Source organism: Myxocyprinus asiaticus, chromosome 37, assembly GCF_019703515.2.
Source record: "Myxocyprinus asiaticus isolate MX2 ecotype Aquarium Trade chromosome 37, UBuf_Myxa_2, whole genome shotgun sequence".
Classification (NCBI taxonomy): Eukaryota; Metazoa; Chordata; class Actinopteri; order Cypriniformes; family Catostomidae; genus Myxocyprinus; species Myxocyprinus asiaticus.
This window is the reverse complement of record NC_059380.1, coordinates 6,631,433-6,654,216: the sequence shown is the minus strand read 5'-3', so window position 1 is coordinate 6,654,216 and position 22,784 is coordinate 6,631,433. Positions and strand designations below refer to the sequence as shown.

At 37.9% G+C, this 22,784-nt stretch overlaps 1 protein-coding gene across 6 annotated transcripts in view; it reads right to left on the bottom strand.

Annotated features, from left to right (window-relative positions):
* Positions 1-1,829: 1,829 nt before the first annotated feature.
* LOC127427567 (IQ motif and SEC7 domain-containing protein 1-like) overlaps positions 1,830-22,784 on the bottom strand; it is a 281,442-nt gene continuing 260,487 nt past the window's right edge. For 5 of the 6 annotated variants that reach the window (XM_051675206.1, XM_051675208.1, XM_051675207.1 and 2 more), the window contains 8 exons: positions 22,604-22,743; positions 17,065-17,094; positions 15,875-16,000; positions 15,511-15,610; positions 14,330-14,491; positions 12,217-12,393; positions 8,033-8,082; positions 1,830-5,682 (listed from right to left, as the gene is read on the bottom strand). In XM_051675206.1, the coding sequence (XP_051531166.1) occupies positions 5,161-5,682; positions 8,033-8,082; positions 12,217-12,393; positions 14,330-14,491; positions 15,511-15,610; positions 15,875-16,000; positions 17,065-17,094; positions 22,604-22,743 (1,307 nt within the window). In that variant the 3' untranslated portion in view covers positions 1,830-5,160. The remainder of the gene's footprint in view (positions 5,683-8,032; positions 8,083-12,216; positions 12,394-14,329; positions 14,492-15,510; positions 15,611-15,874; positions 16,001-17,064; positions 17,095-22,603; positions 22,744-22,784) is intronic. The other variant, XM_051675211.1, reaches the window with a different exon arrangement.

Here is a 22,784-nt window from a genome sequence, read left to right as displayed (position 1 = left end):
AATTGGGAAAATCTGGACTCATCAGACCACATGACCTTTTTCCACTGCTCCACAGTCCAATCTTTATGCTCCCTAGCAAATTGACATTATTTTTTTCCGATTAGCCTCACTAACAAGTGGCTTTCTTGTAGCCACACAGCTGTTTAGTCCCAATCGTGTAAGTTCTTGTCACATTGTGCATGTGGAAATGCTCTTACTTTCATTATTAAACATAGCCGTGAGTTGTACTGTCGATTTTTTCTTTGTGACTTCACCAAGCGTTTTAGTGATCTCCGATCACGATCATTCAAGATTTTTTTCCAAACACGTTTCTTTCGAGAAGCTAACGGTTCACCACTATCCTTCCAGGTTTTAATAATGCGTTGGACAGTTCTTAACCCATTTCCAGTGATTCCAGCAATCTCCTTAGTTGTTTTCTTTGCTTGATGCAGGCTAATAATTTGCCCCTTCTGAAACACAGTAGCATCTTTTCCACGACCACGGGATACGTCTTCCAACATGGTTGTATGAGAAATGAGAAGCCACACACTGCATCAGTTAGGGTTAAAAGAATTGTTGCTAGCTGAAACATATTAATCACTGCAATAATGATCCAATCATAGGCTCTTATGTACTTGCTTATTTAAATCCAAACGGCAACTTGTAGGTCAGAGGAGAAAGATTATTGCAGGCACTCTAACTGCATTTCCTTAGAACTACCAAAGCTTTCACAAAACCACACAGTTGTTATGTAGTTACTGATGTAAATGTACATGTATATTGAATTTAGCATGACCTTAGAGAGTGTGAAGCCCATTTCTCATGCCTCGTATGTATATTAAGGACAGGGAGTAAATGTTTTTCATTTCGGTTCGTTCTGAGCAAAAACTGTATTTTTAAGTTCCGGTTCAGAAGTTCTGCAGACTCTTTTCCAAAAGGTTATCGGTTAGAACAAAATAAAAGAACGGTTAATAACGTTCTTTTTAAAATGACAGTGCTCTAGGGGGTGGGTAAAATACCAATTGCAGTGATGCCAGATCTCGCAAGTGAAACAAGCTACATGGTCTGGAAAAACAAGCCCCAAAATAAGCCACTTGCCTCGCCAAAATAAGCGAAAATAAGCAATACATTTTTTTTCCTGTGTGGATTTATCAGCATAGAAATCATAACAAGCAGTTAATTAACAGTTAAGTATAATTTTAATTAAAGATCTGCTTCTGAGTCAAAACCCGACAGAATCAAATCTGTATTAATGCATCATATCTCAAAATAATTCAGTGAAAAATTTGAAATAACTGAGAAATGTACTTTTTACCTCTAGTAATGTTTTCATTGTACCTGGATTAGTTGTGCATGTATATGTAGTAATTATACATTGTTTTTATAAAGGTCTTCATTCACAGAAAGCTTCATCCACAGTGGGCAATTAGGAAATGTGTGATGCAGCAGTTTCCTTCAGGATCAAAGCACGTTGAATTTTTTTGGGCAACATGAAGTGTAGCTCCAAAAATATACTGTGATAAACCCTTTGGCCTTTAGTTTTATGAAAACATTATCGGAACAAAATGAACCTATTATAACCGGTTATCAGCATTTAAAAATTGCGTTTTCACTCCGGAAAAGTTTCAAATCACTTTGTTCTGGTTTTCGGTTATGCTCTGCAAAAACTTTAGTTCGTTTTCCGTTTTCGTTCCTTGAAACGTTTTAGTCCCTGATTAAGGATATCGGCGTATTTATATTGCCTTTTGGAAACCACCTTACATGCTAAGATCATCAAGATATACATTAAAAATTATTTAAAGCAACTTAATGTACCGTGTATGAATGCAAAACAACACAAGTTAAGAATATTACGGTATATTGTTTTATTTCATGTTCTCAGCATGGTCACAGTTATAGTTAAACATCAATAGGGTCTTGTCATCTACTTAGAAACAGAATGTATATTAAAACCATAGCTCTCCTCTCCTTGTTTGGTAATAAAAAAAACAAAAAAGATGTTTGAGTGGACGCACATGAAAGGCTGTCATGTAACAGTCGGATTATTAAAGAAGATCCTATGACAAATTCAGTAAGTACATTTGGTAGCAGAAGCAGTGTCATGTTAAGATGGAAAGGACTACAGCGTCAATGTAATGGCTGACCGAAAAAACAAAATGTTATATACAGACTATGTACAAGTCAACCCAACCCTTACACTTTCCCTTTATCATCCATATTAGATTTCTATAGATATACTTTTTTACAAATTTCTCACTATGGTTTGTGATATATACAGTGACACAGGCTTTGTAACACAAACATAAGTGTAATGATCTTTTTAGGGTGGTAAACAAGTGACATACATGCCGAGATGCAGTGGCGCAGCATAAAATGTAACAGCAAGCCAACATCACTTAAAAATAGACAAAAACAATAAAACCAACCAATTAACCAAAACAAAAGATGAGAAAGAAAACAATAAAAAGGAAGAACATTTCTTCAGTTTAAATAAGCTCACATTTCAACCAGAGGTGCTAGGCATCAGTTGCATGCAAAGCTTTGGGACGTTTTGCCTGAATTGTCCAGTACTGTACAAAGCTGAAGCACCACAATAAATGTACAATACACTGCACTGAATTGAAATCTGAATTTAAAAACAGTCAACACAAAGGTGAAAAACCTAAAAAACATATAAAAGAGACATTATCTTGATGTTTCTTATCCCAGAATGAAATTATTTGGTGTGAAATGGCTTTAGGCGATCACATTCGTACACAGAAATGGACTATTCTAGTCTGATTAATGCTGTACTGTACACATTTTCTGGCCGCAATGCATCCTAGGAACAAGCCAGGTGTAAGGAAGTTACTCTGATAACGACAAAGACACAGATTTATGTTCTATTATCTGTAAGCATCTATTATATGAATGTGCTCCACTGGCACTTATGATTAGTCTAACCGCTAATATTTTCTTTTATAAAATATTTGACTATCAGCGTTTGATTTTAAACCCAGTGGTCAGATAAACTGATGTCATCTATTTGAAACTATTTTGGTGCAAAATAGGAAAAGACTTTTCCTTATAATAGAGCTGAATGTAGAGAACTCTACAGATTTTAATATGTTTATCATCACTCATTTAACAATGGTCGACTGTAACACTGATAATATCTCTGGAAATATGCAATATTGAGAGAATATTTGTTTCCGTTACAATATAACGTTACATGCAAGAGTAGACATTCCTGACTGCAGGTTGCAGGTAAAGAGAGACCAGGGTCAACAAGGTGTCGGTGGGGTTGAGAAACAATATGGGGTTCATCATATGATATAAGAAAAATGATATAACAAAAACAAACAGGGACAACCACTTTGAATTTACAACTTTGCAAACTTTAAATGTACAAAACCATACATATTGCACATGATTAGTTAAAAAAAAACTAAAGAAAAAAAAAACTGATTAGGAAAAAAAAAAGAAGAACGCACAGCAAATGTAGTAACCGCTGACATTGGTCTCATAGAGTGAGCTTCCTGTACATGAAGTGATTATTTACAAAGAGAAGTGCTGTTTAGAAGATCTGTGCTTGAGTTAAGAGCATCGTCACACAAAACTACATCAAATCACAGCTCCTTCGCCATTTAACTACAGTATAAACAAGTCAAAAACGGGAAATGTGTGAAAGGGGATATGTGTGAAAAACATTTTTAACCAAAAACCATCCATTTTAACCCACTGCTACATACTGTATTATATGCAGTTTATGTGACATAAGATTACATTACATTAGCTGTGTTTCTGAGCAAGTGAAAGGCATTATTACAGGAGGACAGAAGAATATCTGTGTGTGTTAACACTCCAGTTCCACACAGAAGAGAAATGAAGAGGGCGTACTCGCTCAGACCACTGAGAAAATCAACATCTTAGCACAAACTTAAAACAAACCCTTGAAATACGGAGAGAGAATTGGATCAGCTTTGAATTTCAGCCTGTTTTCCTCCAATACATCTCATTATTCTGAACAAAACGCTTACCCTAATGCTAAATGTGTTGTATTTTCCAAAATAGCCTTCTCGGTTAAACCAGCTTTACCATAAACATCTTCAAATGTACATTTATCTCATATTGTTTTATTCATCTTTAAAAAAATAGCTAAAAAAATAAAACCATGTTGCAGCATGTTGCAGTGGAGGATCCATTGGTGAGCTCGGCTAAGTTACTGTCCCGCCCTCCCCCTTCCTGCGATCCCTGTGATTGGTTTGCGCTATGTAGATCCATAAGGAAGTGGAGCAAATACAGCCATCCCGGATTGGGAGATTCCGATCCGAATCTCCCAAAGGCAACAAATAAATCCATGTTGTTCAATTGGCCACCTAATCAAGTGGGTCACACTGAACTGAGTATTAGTGGAAACTAGTAACGCCTGCTTGGAGAGCACACAGAGAATCCAGCATTTTCATCTGAGGCTTTCGATCGGTATATTCTCTAATGATAATAATAATAATAGCTGATAACATTATTATTATTATTATTATTATTATTATTATTTAACAAAATACTATATGCACAACATTCACAAAGCAAATCTTTTTCTCAGTCACTGCTTTTTAATAATTGGCACATTATAGTCCCCTAACTATATCACAGAAATGTGTGGTCTACAGCTATATTAAATACTGGAATACCACGTGTTGTGACTTCATCCGTGCCTGTAGTCTGTTTGTGGGCCAAAACCATTCTTTTGAAAACATTGTTTCTGCAAACTAATAAGCAGGCTACTTGATAGTGCATTTTAGGTATTGCACGCACAAAACAACAGTTGCCACGGTCTTTGTGCATGTTCTTACTTTTCAAGGGTTAAAAGTCTCTACGTCACGCCTAAAAGAAGCAGCAGCTTTGTCTGGGAGTCTACAGCTTGAGCGATGACTGGTAATAACGGTGATGATTGGAGTTCTAGCAGCCCCAGAAGAGAAGGCCAGTGCTACACAGTGTGGCGCCCCTTCCCAGAGGGGACGGGCTCTGGATAAAATGAAAGGTGCCCTTTGTTCTCATTCCCAAATCACGTCCTGGCAGGCAGCAAACAGTCCAGCGTCGCACGTCACAATCTTCAGTACACTAGCTAAAGAGAGTGACCCATGGTCTGCCACCAGGTGCCCTGCCAGAATTAGTCCCAGAGGAAAGAGTTTGGAGACGGGCTCAGACCACGGTGCTGATGCCGCTTTGTTTGGGTTTGGTGCTACTGGGTGCCGAAGGAGGGGCGGGAGGCTGGCTGTGGTGATGAGGCGCATGCTGGGAGTGTGAGGGGTGTGGTAGGTGTGGCCCGTGGCCATGAGGAGTGTGTGAGTGGCTGGGTGGGGGGTGGTACTGGTGAGGGGGGTGTTGAATGTGTGCTGGCGGGTGATAATGATGGTGGTGGTGGTACGGTGGGGGATTTTGCTGTATGTGGCAGAACTGAGGGTGGTGGGGGTGCATCTGGGCCTGGGTCTCAGTGACGCTCTCGCGGGCTGTGTGGTGCAAGTTGGTTGGGTGTGGGGTGTGAGAGATGAGCGTCGGGTGAGAGGGGTGGGAGGGTTGCGGAGGCAGAGGTGACTTGCCCCGCTTGGTGCCGAAAAGGGAGCCCAGGAGGGAGGAGGAGTTGGGGATGGACTGCTGGCGCGAGGGGCAATCGCGACTGGATGTGGCTCGGCGCCGTATGTGGGGGCTGCTAATGATGGACCCCTGCAGGAAGGCGAGGGAGAGAGAGAGAGAGAGAGAGCATGGTGAAGTTAAACATGAGATGAGCACAGCATTCTCAATAAGTCTCAGAAAGTTGCCTTGGTTGGATTCCCTTGTATTTAAAATGTTTTTTGTAGTAATTTTACATTAGTTTAAAAGTATTTTATTTCAGCATAGATATAGTATAATACTGTAATATAGTATACATAACATAAATAGTCAGTAGCACCAAAACATATTCGGACACTTAAGTCACACTTAAAAATGTACAGTATGAATGTCATTGCATTAAAAACAATGTTATTTGAAAAGTTTGTTTCAAAGTGATGTTTAGTGTTAAGGTTTGCTCACAGATGTAGTTCAACACATTAACTATGGGCATGTTCCACTACTTTTAATTTTGAGAAACAGTTATACTTTTTGAACAACATATCTATTGTTTTACAATTTGATAAATAATAAGCTTCTTAATGTGACATGTTTTGCCTTTAAAAGTGTTCTTATGCTATCTTTCTTTAAAAAAAATCAATGAGGTTTATATTTTGTTATACTGTATAATGCAAAGACACATGGCAGTTTCTAGGCTTAGGTGAACTAGGCGATTGCCTAGGGCACCACCAGCTGGATGGGGGGGGGGGAATGAGGCTGCAGCAACGCACCTCCCACAACGGTGTGCCAAAATGGTTAGAAACGGCCCTGCAAAGACATTCATACATCTGTAAGAGCACATCATTTTCTCATCATCATTTGCTCACCTTTATTCCATCTCAAACTTGTATGACTTTCTTTCTTCTGCGGAACACAACCGAAGATATTTTGATGGAGATATGAGGTGTTTTTGTCCGATTACACTTCCCATGTAAAGTAAATGAAATCGAGCTTAAAATCATGACCACACCTATGACACTGCAGATTTCATGATTTTGGAGCTTGAGAATGTTGGACCCCATTGACTTGCATTGTATGGACAAAAACACCTCATGTATCCTTCAAAATGTCTTTGTCTTCCGCATAAGAAAGAAAGTCATACGAGTTTGAGATGGCATAAAGGTGAGGAAATGATGAGAGAATTATAATTTTCATGTGAAATAATCTTTAATATTTTTGGGGCCACTGAAAAATGCAGTTTTCTTAATGTATTATTGTAAGTTGTAGTACAGGTATAAAATTTTGAAAAAGTTCAGAAAAGCAAACCTAATACATTGTAGCCTAAAATAGTCTTGTACACAAAAGCAGTCTAAAAATGACTCGTTTTCTGTCAGCATTACAAAACAAGGACACAACAGTCAAGCAATGCATCATGACAATTCATCAGCAGTTAATGTATTTAAAAAAGATGCAGAAGCAGATCCCTGAAAGCCATGCATAGCATGCAGAAGCTGGAACAGGCAAGACTGAGTTAGTCAGTTTAGTAATGCCGAAGTATGCAACGTATTTTGGATATCCTGTATTCCAGTTTAACATGGTCACCTCAGCCTGAGCTGCCAGTCAAACTGGTGCACATGATAACCTGTAAAGAACTTAACGCAGTAACCCAAATGGATGTAAGTCCCATTTTTCCTTTGCTATCCTCCCTCTAGTTCATTATCTTTATCTATAGACAGATGGGAAATAATTCCGAAGCATTCCGAGAGGTAAAAGGAGCTCTGGGTTGGAGAGGAACAGGTCAAGTGGTTGGAAGATGGTGAGGAAATGGAGGCTTGCACACTTTGAAGTGCTGTAACGTAGCCCACCATTGTTCACTTGCAGCGGTAAAGTGAAACGTGCCACCAGGAAGGCAAAAAATAATTTACAAAATGAAAAGATACAAGCAGCCCACGATATATGACATGGGATGTTTGCATTAGTTGAATCATGCTGGCTATGTTGAACCATGGAGATGTTATGATATGTGATTCAAGCCATGGGGGCGGTATTCCCCGTCATTCCACATAAGCGCCACAGGAACAGGCAGCCCATGCATGCAGGGTGGCCTACTTAGTCCAAAAACAACACCACACACACAAACAGACAGCTGAAACTACTGAGCAAAGAAGCAACCAAAAAGACGGTAGAAAGACCAGAAAAAAAAAAAAAATAGCTAGATACAGTGGCCCCAAAAAGTATTTGGACACTTTTGGGCACTTAAAATGTCTAACTGTCATCAAATTATATACAAAACATTAAACCAAGTGGCATCTGCAAGGATTTTCTGAATCCTTTTTGCAAATACTTTTAAGCTCTTTCTAAACTTTTTGGGGCCACTATATTTAAAAATAAAAGCACAACGTTGTAGTTTCAAAGTGCAACACTTCAAAGTCACACAGAAGAGCGTCCTGTCATAGGTTCTTGCATCCTATATCACAGTACTTACTTCCATATTGCTGTCTAGAGATCCTGCACTGCTGCGACGCCCCCGCTTGCCTAAGCGAGACATGCAATATGACAGATTAGAGCACGCTCGAACAGTCAGATATATAGAGACGTATATATCCCGTCTGCCTACAGGGGGCGCTATCGAGACACACAATGCAAGCAGCTAAGAATCTCCAAAGAGGGTGAAACACCTTGGGGGAAGGGAAGAGCGAGTTGGATAGGGAGCTTTTGAAGGGCCAAAGGATGGGGATTTACTGATTGTTAACCACTATTTCAGCAACAGGAAGCAACTATTTCTAGCATCCTGTCTGGACTTTGGATTCTGCTGTGGCAACAGTGACATAGCAAACTGGGTTTTGATGACTGCAAACAAATGGAAGAGTCCTACACTAAAACCCAACAGTAAAGCATTACAATCAGACAACAACAATCAAACAAAATTATAAACATTCTTCAGTTTCATTTGTCATGATTTAAGACTTCCTATTTGATGTGTGAAAGCAAATGCAAATGTTGTAGTTTGGCTGCGTGCTATCAACTGCTGTATAACCAAATTAGACTTAATGTGGCATAATTTTGGCAGAGGATGTCACACCTATCGTCTGTTTGGCTGAAATCTCTCCCTCTTCTTCCGCAGCTTTAGTGAGACAAAGATTTACATTCAATAAAGGGCCACTGTTCTACTTTTTTGCGCAAACACTCAAGTCACTGGGAACAAGCTTCTCTCATAGCACTTATGAATATGCAATGGATGTCAAGATTTTTGCTTGGTTGTGTTTCACCTAAACCTATCTAGGGATGGGAATCGTAAGGAATTTAACGATTCTGGTTCTGATTCCGATTGCTCGTTACGATTCGGGTTCCTTAACGGTTCCAGTAATTCTTTAATACGTTTTTTTTTTTTAGAATTATTTGGAAATGAGAAATGCAATTCTTATTGTTTTTACTACCATCTGCTGTTTGTTACCAAATACTGAGATTATTTCAGATATCTACAGAGCAGATATAACAAATCAGAAATAAATTTAATAAAATTCTTGTAAAAGCTGTGTTTGCAGACTTTTTAGAGATACAATACAATCCAATAATATATCCTAACTATATTTTAAATAAACAAATCTAAACCAACAAGAAATGTGATGCCATATTTCATTAATTTATTTTATAAAATGCGATTTTGTACAACAAAGCTTGTGTATCTTTAATTCTACATTGTCAAATGAACAACCAGTCAGTAACTGCACTGCTTGATTTAATAGAGACACAGGTCATCAATTTTTTTTTTTTTTATCCCCTTTTCTCCCCAGTTTGGAATGTCTAATTCCCACTACTTAGCAGGTCCTTGTGGTGGCGCGGTTACCTCAATCCGGGTGGCAGAGGACAAGTCTCAGTTGTCTCCGCTTCTGAGACAGTCAATCCATCTTATCACGTGTCTCGTTGTGCATGACACCGCGGAGACTCACAGCATGTGGAGGCTCATGCTACTCTCTGTGATCCACGCACAACTTACCACACGCCCCATTGAGAGCGAGAACCACTAATCGTGACCACGAGGCGTTACCCCATGTGACTCTACCCTCCATAGCAACCAGCCAATTTGGTTGCTTAGGAGACCTGACTGGAGTCACTCAGCACACCCTGGATTCAAACTCGTGACTCCAGGAGTGGTAGTCAGCGTCAATACTCGCTGAGCTACCCAGGCCACCTGACACAGGTCATCATAAAATAAACAGTAACAGTTCCAGAGACAGTTTATTGTGTGTTTTGTAGCCTAATGTTGTACTTCAGGCTTATGAGACTTCAACAGTTCTTATTTAATTTTGAGCTGGACATTCATAACTTGCACATTAGTATAAGATTACTTGTATACCAGACTTTAAATGGAAGCGCTGTATGTTTTGCGCTGTAGATTCAAAAGAACCGGCTCATTAGAATGGTTCTTTCGGAAATCAGACTATACCGGAAGCGTCATATGTTTTGCACTGTAGATTCAAAAGAACTGGCTCCTTTGAATAATTATTTTTTGGGAATCAAACTATACCGGAAGCGCAAATGTTTCGCTGTGTAGATTCAACAGATCCGGCTCAAAACTCGTTCGATCGGGCATCAAATACACTTGTAGAGCTGTGTGTTTTACGTTTTAGGGTCAGTACAGGGCAGTGCTGCTGCAGAAATGTGCTTCTGGAAACACTGTCAGAGTATTTCAGGATGGTGTTCCAGCTGCATCGGCGGAAAATTGCACATAGGAGAACTGTTAACAGAACTGAAAGTCACGAAGATCATACGATTCTGGTATTTTTTAAAGAATGGAATCTCTGCTCAAGAACCGGTTCTCGGTTCCCAACACTAAACCTATCCTATGCCTTCAGAATACTTGCAATATGATGCAGGAGTCGCACGGACTACTTTTGTCAGTCCTTTTTTATGCTTTAAAGTGTGTTACTATCCACTGACATTGTACTGAAAAGACAGGCCGTGATATTCATTAAAGCATCTCTTTTTGTATTCCACATAAGAAAGTCATTCAGGTTTGGAACGATATGAGAGTAAACATTTTTAGGTAAACTATCCCTTTAACGCCACATGCACACTGACTCCACCAATAAAAAAGAAATAATAAAACTACGGTATGTGAAGCTGAAAGCTTATGACTGAAAATTGGCTGAAAAATCTGCTAGTAGATCGCAGGTTTTTGTTTTTTATTTTAATTCAGTGGCCCAAAAGTAGACTACTATTAAAAACACTAAACACCGAGGAATAGTTCACTGAAAAATGAAAATTCTCTCATCAACTGAATGGTGACCAGAACTTTGAAGCTCAATAAAGCACATAAATGCAGCATGAGGGTAATCCATATGACTCCAGTGGTTTAATCCATGTCTTCTTAAGCGATCCAATCAGTTTTGGATGAGAACAGACCAAAATATTACTCCTTTTCCACTATAAATCTTGACAGCAGTCTCCTTGGTGATCATGATTTCAATCTCAATTACACTTCCTAGCTCCATCTAGCACTCTGTGCATTCGTCAAACACTAGGAAATGTAATCGAGCTTGAAATCATGATCATGCCTAGAGACTGCAATGGCAAGATGTACAGTGAAAATGGAGTTACACTTTAGTCTGTTCTTACCCAAAACACATTGGATTGCTTTAGTAGACATTGATCAAACCACTGGAGTTATATGGATTTCCTTTATGCTGCCTTTATGTGCTTTCTGGAGCTTCAAATTTTTGGTCACCATTCACTTGCATTGTATGGACATACAGAGCTGAGATATTCTTCTAAAACATTTTGTTTGCATTCTGCAGAAGAAAGAAAGTCATACACATCTGCGATGGCGTGAAGGTGAGTAAATGATGAGAGAATTTTTATTTTTTGGTGAACTATTCTTTTAAGACTGGCATATACTATACTTTCACTGAACTTTATTCTGATTTAAGAAAGCCGCTCTAGTCTACATGATTGTTGGAGTGGGATATTCATAGCTTTGCCAGAAATCTCACAGGTTCACACGCAGTGTCAAGCTAGCGGCCAGCTCGGCTGAGTTCAGTTCGCACTTACACAGCATGATTACACTGTCAACTGATCCATTTTTGCTGTGTAGTGATAACCATGTTTATACCTCGAAACTGATAGATAGGGTGAGAAGAAATCACAGCTCGTAAATTGTGTGAAGGTTCAATTAAAGAGTGGGAAGAACAGCCTAGTGTGGAGAATAATGCAACTAGCTTCTTAAGTCAGGGACATTGGTACATAATGAAGGCCACGCTAATGGTTTCGGTCAAACACCGATTTAGAAGCAAGCATTCAGCACGCTACTTTGGCAAGAGGCAAAGTATTGTTTGGACAAGGCTACACAAAATAATCTGAGTTTGAAGCTGATTCTTTCTTAAAGGGATAGCTCATGAAAAAGCAAAAATTATGTCATCATTTGCTTAACCTAAAATGTTGTTCCTGACCTGTTAGGCAGAATGATAGCCTCAGTCACCATTCACTTTCCTTGTACGGAAAAAACATGCAATGAAAGTGAATGGTGACTGAGACCAAAATACTGCCTGACATCTCCTTTTGTGTTCCACAGAAGATTTTGGAGGATTTGGAACAACATTAGGGTGAGTTGATTATGACAGAATTTTAATTTTTGGCTGAACTGGCCCTTTAAGTGGTCCGTAACCTCACCTGCATCTGAAAGGTCACGTAGGGAGCTGCTGAGGGCACTTCTCTTGAGGCCTTCACCCACGGCGTAGCTGTCATCCAGACTTGTACGACTTAGATTGCCATTTCCTGTCTCTTTCTTCAGCCCTGAGCTCTGGGAAATGCTTGGACGGACCACTCCTTTCTGCTTCTCCAGTTCAGCTGCATAAAATAATGCAAGAACTTCACGGATCATGTCCTTTCAAAGACAATCACTTGCCTGATGGGCCCAAATTTTGACATCTTTTTTAGAGACATTTGGCATGTCTGTTAATAGAAATTATTTGAAGTACTGCCACTAAGATCTGCTATTCACTAAGACCTAAGTAAGAGCTTTGATTTTATTTTAGGAGCTCAAACTTGTTACCCAGCTGATAGACAATGATCATCATGAGCATCCTTGTTGCAAAGGCCAGTGTATGATTTGTTTTGGATGCTGGTGTGCTGGTCATGTTAGTCAACCAGCTAAATTTTGCTGGTCCATCAACTAGACCAGTCCCAGACCAGCATACATTGGTCTTTTCAGCAAGGAAAACAGCTCTGCGACACTCTATTATCACACAAAGAACTTCCAAGGTCATAAATATTTACATTTTACATGCACATTTATGCATTCGGCTGACACTTTTATCCAAAAGCAACATACAGTGCATTCTAGGTATAATTTATTTTTTATCAGTTTTTGTGTTCCCTGGGAATCAAACCCATAGCCCTGTTGCAAGCGCCATGCACTACCCAAGCTTTACACAAGGAAGGATGTTTTCACCATCAGTCACAGTACCATATGACTTTCTTTCTTATGTGGAACACAAAAGGAAGAAATATGAACATTAATTGTCTTTTCAATGCAATGGCAGTGGATAGTGATTCACTTTAAAGCTTAAAAAAAGGACCCAGAAGTATCATAAAAGTAGTTTATGCGACTTGTGCGTCATATTCCAAGTCTTCTGAACGCATCCACTGGGTTTTGGTGAGAAACAACCTGAAATGTAAGTAATTTATCAGTGAAAACAGTAAATACTTTTATCGTTCCTTTGGGTCCTTTTTTAAGCTTTGAAGTGAGTCTCAGTGCACTGCCATTATACTGAGAAGGTGGGTCCGCCGAGGTTTTCACCAACAAAAAAAAAAAGTCATTATCCGTCACTTTCAGACTGAGTTGTAAAATTTCCGTCACGGTCTATTTTTATCTGTCATACTTGTGTTCGTTTCATAAATACTGAAGCTACATTCAGGAGAGTAGCATCCAATATAATGGCATATACAGTAGGCCTACAGTACATGACAATGGATATATGATATATTTTTGACTCAAGTGCGAGTTTGGTGAAACCAAGGAGTTCTAGTTTAAAAGATTTTTAAAACAAGATTTTTAAACTTTGCTGGTTACGTGGGGCTTTAAAAGCTAATAAGCGTCGGTCAAAAAAATTGGAAAGAGCACATACCCTCATGTACAGACTTCAAGGAACTTCAGTGTGCCTGCAAGCACATTTAAAGCTCAGTTAAAACAGGTGCTGCACTAAACTAATGGAGAATTCTGCTCTAAATGTTCTGTTTGCGCTAAGGTTAAAAGCAAGTAATTGGCAGAAACAGTGAGCCTATTTTTTTTGTGCTTTCTTTTTGTTGTTAATTTTTTTTGTGCTTCATTATCATGCATTAACACACAGACATACTGTAATTATTGATGTATGCAGTCATGAAATCATTTGAATTGTGGTCAAAAGAGGCACATTATACAATCAGGTGTAAATGGTGATGTCTGAAAATGGCGATGGTCAGCTTGTGATTGGATCGCCCTAAATGCATCTTAATACCAGCCAATAAACGGCAGTGCACACACACCACGGGAGTGAGAGAGAAAGTGAAATCAAAACTGATGCACAGGGTTTAAATAGTTTTCTTGTTTCTTTTCTGTCAAAATAACAGAAAGCATTTGGAATTATCTGTCAATGTTTAAAAAAAATTGGTAAATGACAGATCATTTTCAGTTAATGCAACCTCTGTGTCCACCATATTCATTAAAACATCTCCTATTGTGTTCTGCATAAGACAGAAAGTCATACAGGTTTAGAATGACATGAGTTGGGTTCTGGAGGCTTACACTCTATTCTGAACTTTTCCATCTCTTGCACTTCTGCGATGGACTCCCGCAGGTCATCCGTGAACTTCTTGCGGTCTTGTGGGTTGGGAGCATTAAAGTTAATGAGAACCTTGATGTCTGCACCTGGAAGAGCTGAAGTGAGACGCACTCCATTGGGATAATCTGAAAAACAGCAGCGGGAGAGGAATATTTACAGAGCGGCGGATCATGACAGCACTCAGACGTGCCCTTTTCAGAGGGATGCAGAGATCGATTTTCTCACATTTCACAATTGCATATCATGGATATTTTTATATTTTCATGAGAAAATACATCGTAATACACTAGAACTTGAAAATGAATTTGTTTTAATCAAAAGAAAAAGCACTTTTATGATCTTTAAAGGGACAGTTCACCCTAAAAGAAAATTATCTCATCATTTACTAACTCTCATGCCATCCCAGATGTGTATGACATTCTTTCTTATGCAGAACAAAAATTAAGATTTTTAGAAGAATATTTCAGCTCTGTTGGTCCTCACAATGCAAGTAAATGGTGACCAGAACTCAGAAGGTCCAAAAAGGACATAAAGGCAGCATGAAAGTAATCCATAAGACTCCAGTGGTTAAATCAATATCATCTGAAGCAATATAATAGGTGTGGGTGTGAAAGAGATCAATAGTTAAGTCCTTTTTTATTGTAAATCTACACTTTCACTTTCACATTCAGCCACCTACTGGTCGGGGCTGGTCAAAGGTGGAGATTTGTGGTTAAAAAAAAAGGACTTATATATTGATCTGTTTCTTACCCTCACCTATCATATCGCTTCTGAAGACATGGATTAAACCACTGGAGTCGTATGAATTACTTTTATGCTGCCTTTATGTCCTTTTTGGACCTGTGGAGTTCTGGCCACCATTTACTTGCATTGTAAGGGTCTACAGAGCAGAGATATTCTTCTAATATCTTTGTTAGTGTTCTGCCGAAGAAAGACAGTCATACACATCATTTAATTTCATTATATGTAAAAGAACAAACAGAATATTTTTTCAAAATCTTAGGTATAGAACGACATGAGGGTGGGCAAATGATGACAGTTTTTTTTTTTTTTTGGGGATGAACTATTCCTTTAAGTGGAAAACATGGTCCAGAAAAGGCAAGATGGATGGAAAAGGTTTTGACCCTTCCCTGAGGTTACTTACACTGGTTTTCAAACAGAAGCACCTGCATGCCATACAGTGAGAAGGACTGCCTGAAGCTGTACGTCACAGAGTTTTTCTTCTTCTGGAAAATCTTAGTGACCTGAATCAAAAGCGTGGCACATTAGGAACCCATCTGTTCTTGATTATTATCAGCTCTTCTTTCTAAGCCTTTGCAAAAGCTGGGTAACATTTACTGTCGGTCTTGTGCACACATGATTTATAGTTGCTGACCTAGAACTTGACTAAATGTTTCAGTGCTGACCATTACACAAACATAACAACAAGACAATAAATGTATAATTTTTTGCATCATGGTTTTGAGTCACACATTAATTCAGTCAATATGAATGAGATGCTTTCTTACCACCAGGAGATCATTGAACAGAAAGATCTCTCTCTGATGGAGACCGAGCTTCTGAGGTTTGTTAGGGTCGGGGACTTCAAACAGTCTGCAGTAACATACCAGTCTGCGATGTGGTAGAGACAGCACCTGCACGCCACAAAGATTGATTACAACTGTTTGTTATGAAGCCTGAACCTGATCTGTAACTGAGATTTTGTGACCCGTCCCGACCAATACTGTCAAATTTTAAGACCCAACCTGACCCAAGCCTGAAATCAAAAAATGATTACAAATTACTTATTTAAATAATCTAATATAATCTAAACTATAATATAATATAATAAAATATAATCATTTAAATATTAAACATGTAATTTAACATTTTTATATACATTTCATAATTCTGATTATTAGACATAATTTAACATAAGTCAGACTGTTTTATGACATTGAAAGCAATAAAAAAAGAAGATGACATGAACATGAAAATGGATTGATTAAACTACATTTACACATCTCATCCACACTGGAATGACGTTTTCCTCCAAAGAAAACAGAGACTTTCGAAAATGTTCTCTAGTACCACATATTTTGGAAACTGATAACGTTTCAACCAATACTGTCAAATTTTAAGACCCAACCCGACCCAAGCCTGAAAACGCTTTCCAAGCTTTGATTTAAAGATGAAGTATGTGTGCACAAATGCATAAAAAGTTCTAAATTAAAATAAATGATTATAATTTAATGTTTAATTAATAAGAAATCCGAACCCAACACAAACCTTAAGTTAAAGTTGACCTGAACTGGGCCCAAAACACAAGGCAAAAATATTTGGTTAAATGGATTTCTTTAGGAGTAAAAAAACAAGTATAAGAAAAGAATATAACAAAAATGAAAAATGCTTACAGTTTTAAAATTTACATTTTATTTTTTTATATTAATATAAATGATAAAATAATATAATATAAATATTGGACATAAATTAAAAACAAGTATAGAAAAGAATATAAATATAAAAATAAAAAGTTTTAATAAAAGTTTACACTTTAAAAAAAGGATTAAAATATTTTATATTAATATAATATATCTATTTTTATATTAATGTAGAAATATTTAATATTAATGTAATATAATACAATTATTATTGGACATATCTTAAGTCAAATTGTTTTATGAAATTCAAAGCAATAAAAAATGGACAATTCACTTACACATCCAAGGCCATGATGCAGCGACCCAATCTGAAAGGTGAAAAAAAAAAAAGAGACAAATGAAAAAGGAGTGATCACACAGAGAGGACTGGACAGTGGCTTGAAGGTCAGAGAGTGTGTCTCTTTTTCACTCTCATCATCAAGACTCCCCTCCATCTACCTGTCAGATGTGAGCTGTGCAGTGTGAATGGAGCGAGAAGGGAGGTAAATGAGGATCCAAACTGCTGTTGTATGAAACTGTGAGAGGAAGTCTCAGCCCATTTTGAAAAACCTAATTACAGCACCCGGGATACAATGTCTGCAGGCGGGGAGCTCAGACACTTTTTCTCAAAAGATGTGCAGAAGATACACCAGGGAGAAAGGTTGTCTGGCACTAAGTCATGTGTGCCGATTCCATTAAAGCTTAAATGTTAATTATTTCAGCTCCGAAAACCCACAGTGCTTTAAAATGCAACTGCGTGACAGGCGATCACATAGATATTGAAATTAGTGCAAATTAGTCTTGAGATACTAGCACCTAGAACTACTTTTTATTGAAGTAACAGAACTTAGTCAAGATAGATGCTAGTCATCAACCAATATAGTTTTTTTTCCGGAAACATTTTACAATAAGGTTACATTCATTAACATTAGTTACTGCATTACGTATCGTGAACAAACAATGAACAATATATTTTTTACAGCATTTATTAATCTTTGTTAATGTTAGTTAATAAACGTACAAATCAAAAGTTAATCAAATGTACAACTTTTGATTTTAAAAACGTATTAGCATATGTTTAAAATTAACATCAACAAATTAACATCAACTAAGATTAATAAATGCTGTAAAAGTATTGTTAATTGTTAGTTAATAGTTAACTAATGTTGTTCCTTCCGTTTTACCTAATGGCTAATGCCGATTTCTAGAGAGCAGGGTGGTTGATGGCTGATATAATGCTGATATATATACATTATTCCAAACTTTTGGCCGCCAGTGTATATATAAATTTATAGACACCGATCAGCCACGACATTAAAACCACCTGCCTAATATTGTGTAGGTCCCCCTCGTGCTGCCAAATCAGCGCCAACCCGCATCTCAGAATAGCATTCTGAGATGCTCTTCTTCTCACCACAATTGTACAGAGCAGTTATCTGAGTTACCGTAGACTTTGTCAGTTTGAACCAGTCTGGAAATTCTCTGTTGACCTCTCTCATCAACAAGGCATTTCCATCCGCAGAACTGCCGCTCACTGGATGTTTTCTGTTTTTGGCACCATTCAGAATAAATTCTAGAGACTGTAGTGTGTGAAAATCCCAGGAGATCAACAGTTACAGAAATACTCAAACCAGCCTGTCAGGCACCAACAATTATCCATGTGATTATCTAATCAGCCAATCATGTGGCAGCAGTGCAGTGCATAAAATCATGCAAATACGGGTCAGGAGCTTCAGTTAATTTTCACATCAACCATCATAATGGGGGAAAAAATGTGATCTTAGTGAGCATGATTGTTGGTGCCAGGTGGGCTGGTTTGAGTATTTCTGTAACTGCTGATCTCCTGGGATTTCCACGCAGAACAGTCTCTAGAATTTATTCTGAATGGTGCCAAAAACGGGCAGTTCTGCGGAAGGAAATGCCTTGTTGATGAGAGAGGTCAACAGAGAATGGGCAGACTTGTTCGAACTAACAAAGTCTATGGCAACTCAGATAACCGCTCTGTACAATTGTGGTGAGAAGAATATCATCTCAGAATGCTATTCTGAGATGCGGGTTGGCGCTGTTTTGGCGGCAGCAGAGGGACCTACACAGATTGGTGTAGATATACTTTATATTATACAACATTATTATGACAACTAAGGTCACATCCACACTGATAACTTTTAGTGTGAAAATGCATTGATTCTCCTATGTTTACGCCTCTAATCCAGTGTTAATTTTTACACAGCTTTTCATTTTAGTCTTATTTTTTTTTGTCTTTTGACGCAAATGCCCTTTAAATTGAGTTAGTATCCCATTATGTCGTATTCATTAATTTTAGACAATTTTACTCTGACTAAAATGGCATATAATTTTAGTCAACAAACATAATTTAGGCCTACTTTGTTGAAGGTAATGTGTAAAATGAAAAAATATTTAAATAAATAAAATTCTGTATCAGTCTGTAGCAAACCAACTATTCAAATATTTTGAAAAATCTATAAACTATTTAAACATGTATCAAACAAATTAAAGAGGAATATGTTTAATATGTAAGATTAAACAACATGAAAACCTGAGATCCTAAAATAATGGCATATAATGAATATACTGAAGTATTAGCTACTTTTTAGAATCTACTCTGTTGTGAATTCCTTATGTTTAGACACTTTAGGATATTGCGTTTCGCGTAGCGCATTTTTAGAGAAACAGCGTATTCACAATGCAAGTCCACATGTTCCTTCCCTTCATTGTCGGTGCAGATGTCAGGGTTCAGCCACTTCTGTGTTCCGAGGTTTCCTGACCTCATCCCTCTTCCGAGGCTGCCTGACCTCATCTCCACCCCTACCTGGAGCCTCCTTCCAGGCCGCCGGACCCGGCCCACTACCTGGAACCTCCTCCCAGGCTGCCGGACCCCGTTCCCTACCTGGATCCTCCTCCCAGGCCGTCGGACCCCACCCCCTACCTGGAGCCACTACCATTCAATCAATGATTTCTAGACTTTTCTTTTGACATAAACGAAAATAAGAGAAAGAAGTACTGTCTGATTGTTTACCCAACAAAACACTGAAAATACATCTTTTCATAAAATGTTTCTGCAGAAACATGGGTGGTGAACATTAGATGTGACCTATGACCTCAACACAGTAAAACATGCAACGACTATACTTCTGTCCCTCACAGCCTGATTCCCATTTAGTTTGTTGCAAATTAAATATGCCGTTTTCCCTGACTAAGGTCTATTCAAGTAACTCTTTGTACTTAGCATGATATACAGTAACGGTTGAACTGTCAGTCGAGTTAATCTTTAGGTAACTCTGATGGCCTCAGTGGGAAGCTAATCCCATTTATCACGGCAGAGTATCACGTAACTCTCCATCACATGACTTATCATGAAGCCACACACATGCACGCAAGACACCACAGTCAGGCACCGTGAAGGTCTGGAGATTGTAAGTATTAAATCTGTCATAAAGAGGGAAAACATCTTGTAGATAAAGAATCATCTCGGATTCTCAATGTCATGTCCCTTTTGAGAATATAAAGGCGTAGTGTCTATATACTATGGCTGACAGAGCGATAAGGCCCTTAGATATTCACTGCATAGAGTGGAGATACTGTAGCTCACTCAGTGAACATGCAGTAGGTGAATGAAAGGGCATGCCTCTGGACCATGACTGAAATCGATAAAGCATTATTTCTAGAACTGTGGTCAATCTACATTCACACATGATGAATAGCAATGAGATGGCTTTGAAAAGAGAGATTGTGGTGAGAGCTATGTAGCCTAGTGGATAAAGATCTGTGCTGGTAAGCAAATGGTTGAAGTTTAAAAACCTACAATGTACAATCCATAAACTATCGCCATAGCGCCCTTGAGCAAAGTACCTAAACCAGTAGTTGTTCCAGGAGAATTCTCCTGTGATTAGCAAAGTGTTGGGGGGTAACTAACTAAATGTTTTACCACCCTCTCTCTTATATGTAGTGTTGTAAAGTCTGATTCATGGATGGTTCATGTACAACAAGCAATTCACTTGTTAGGTTCTATGTGGTGTTTTGCATCTTTTTATAGCTAAATATTTAGTTAAATGCTACTGTTCATCACTATCAGTGTTGGGGAAGCTACTTTGAAACTTAAAGTCGTTAAACTACAGTCAAGCTACTCTTTTAAGAAATTAGTTTGCTACACTACTAGCCACTAACAAAAAGCAGCAATGTTGAAGCTATTTAAATAAGAAAATATTTTAGATATATAACAATCGAATGACATTATTTAATATTGCAGTCAGTTCTGATCGTGACGTCTCGATAAACAACCAATATGGCAGTGGACTCAACAGTTAAAGGTAGTGAACAACACATATTTCTGTTTGATATGCCATTTTTTTCTGTCATTGGTGCCTGGTACATTTTTATTTTATTGTTCTTAAATATTTTTTCAAGAACATATAGAGGTGAATTCACGAATTCATGTATAGTGATAAACATTTAGCTGTTATCAACAACAAAGCAGTTTTGGCATTATATGTGTTACCATAGAATCAAATAACTTGAGAGGTCTGAGGACGTGAATAGCACCGAGTAGAATCTACGAGTTGCCATCTCGTAATTACACTAATTCTAACATGATGTGAATGCACCATTACATATTTAATAAGGTGGACATTCCCTTACAAAAATGAACCATGTTATTTGTAGTAAAACCATGTAGAAACCACAAAATTAACCATGGTTACTATAGTAATGGTAACTACAACATTACTATAGTAAAACCATGGTTAAACGTGTTTCCTACAGTCATGGTTAATACAGTATTACCATAGTAAAACCAAAGTTTGTGAAAAAAAACAAAAAAAAAAACATGGTTACTACAGTACATACTACAGACCATTATTAATTTTCATAAAGGTTAAACAAATAGGGTGACAACATTAAATTAAATACACAATTATACTTCACATACAGTAATAAACAGGAAAACACTCAATTTTAAATAACTGGATCGAAATAAAGTGATAAACAGCAGCAATAAACAAAATATTTATTTTTACAAAAAAAGGCAAAGTCTCTTTAAGACTGCAGGGGGCTCAAGTGAATCAGTGAATCATTTATGTGAACTAGATCATTTACATTAACCTTCTGAAAGTACCAACTCACTAAAATGAATCACAGTTCCCAACACTAATTATAAGGGAATCGTTTATTTTAACCGGTTCATTTCCATGAACTGCCCAAAAGAATCGATTCACTTAAATTATTTGGATTTCCCAGCGCTACATGAGAGAGAGAGGACGGTTTAGGTGAGCAAGCGTGTTTACTCCCACAGCTCCATTGCGGAGTTCACAATATAGTGTGACAAATGAAGCATTTTGTGATGCGTTTCGCTCCTCGCTGGAAAAACCTACACTGTTGTGAAAATAGCTTAATTACTGTCATGCTACTGAAAAATTTTGTTAAGTTAGTAGTGTCACTGCTTTTAGTTAACCACTCCCAATACTGGTCACTATGTTTTTAACTGTTTTTTTTATGCTCAGATGTAATAATGTCACCTTTTTTTAAAATGTATTAATTTAAAACCCCTCATTGTTTTTATGTCAGATAAATACTGCTCTGATTAAATCATATAGTACCCGCCTATACAACTTCAATTTAGTTTGCTACATTTTCAAAAGGGTAGCTTGATTGCATTGTAGTTTAACAATTTTGAAACTGTAGCATGCCAGACTAATAGCTACTCATGATATAAAGTAGCTTCCCAAACAATAGATTAGCAAACTCAAAGTTGTTTTGGATAGAAGCGAAAGAAATAAGCAACCAAATAATTCATTGGATGACAAAAGCAACAGCGACACTCACCGGTTTCTTGCCGACGATGAGTTTCTCCACCTTCTGCACCTGGGACACGTGGTCTTCGTTAGTCTTCAGTTCTCGTTTCCGGATTCGCTCATAGATGCCGACCAACATCTCACGTGGGATGTCCTCCCCATCGTCCACCCCTTTGCACAGGAAAAGCATAAAGAAAACAATTAGAGGCCCA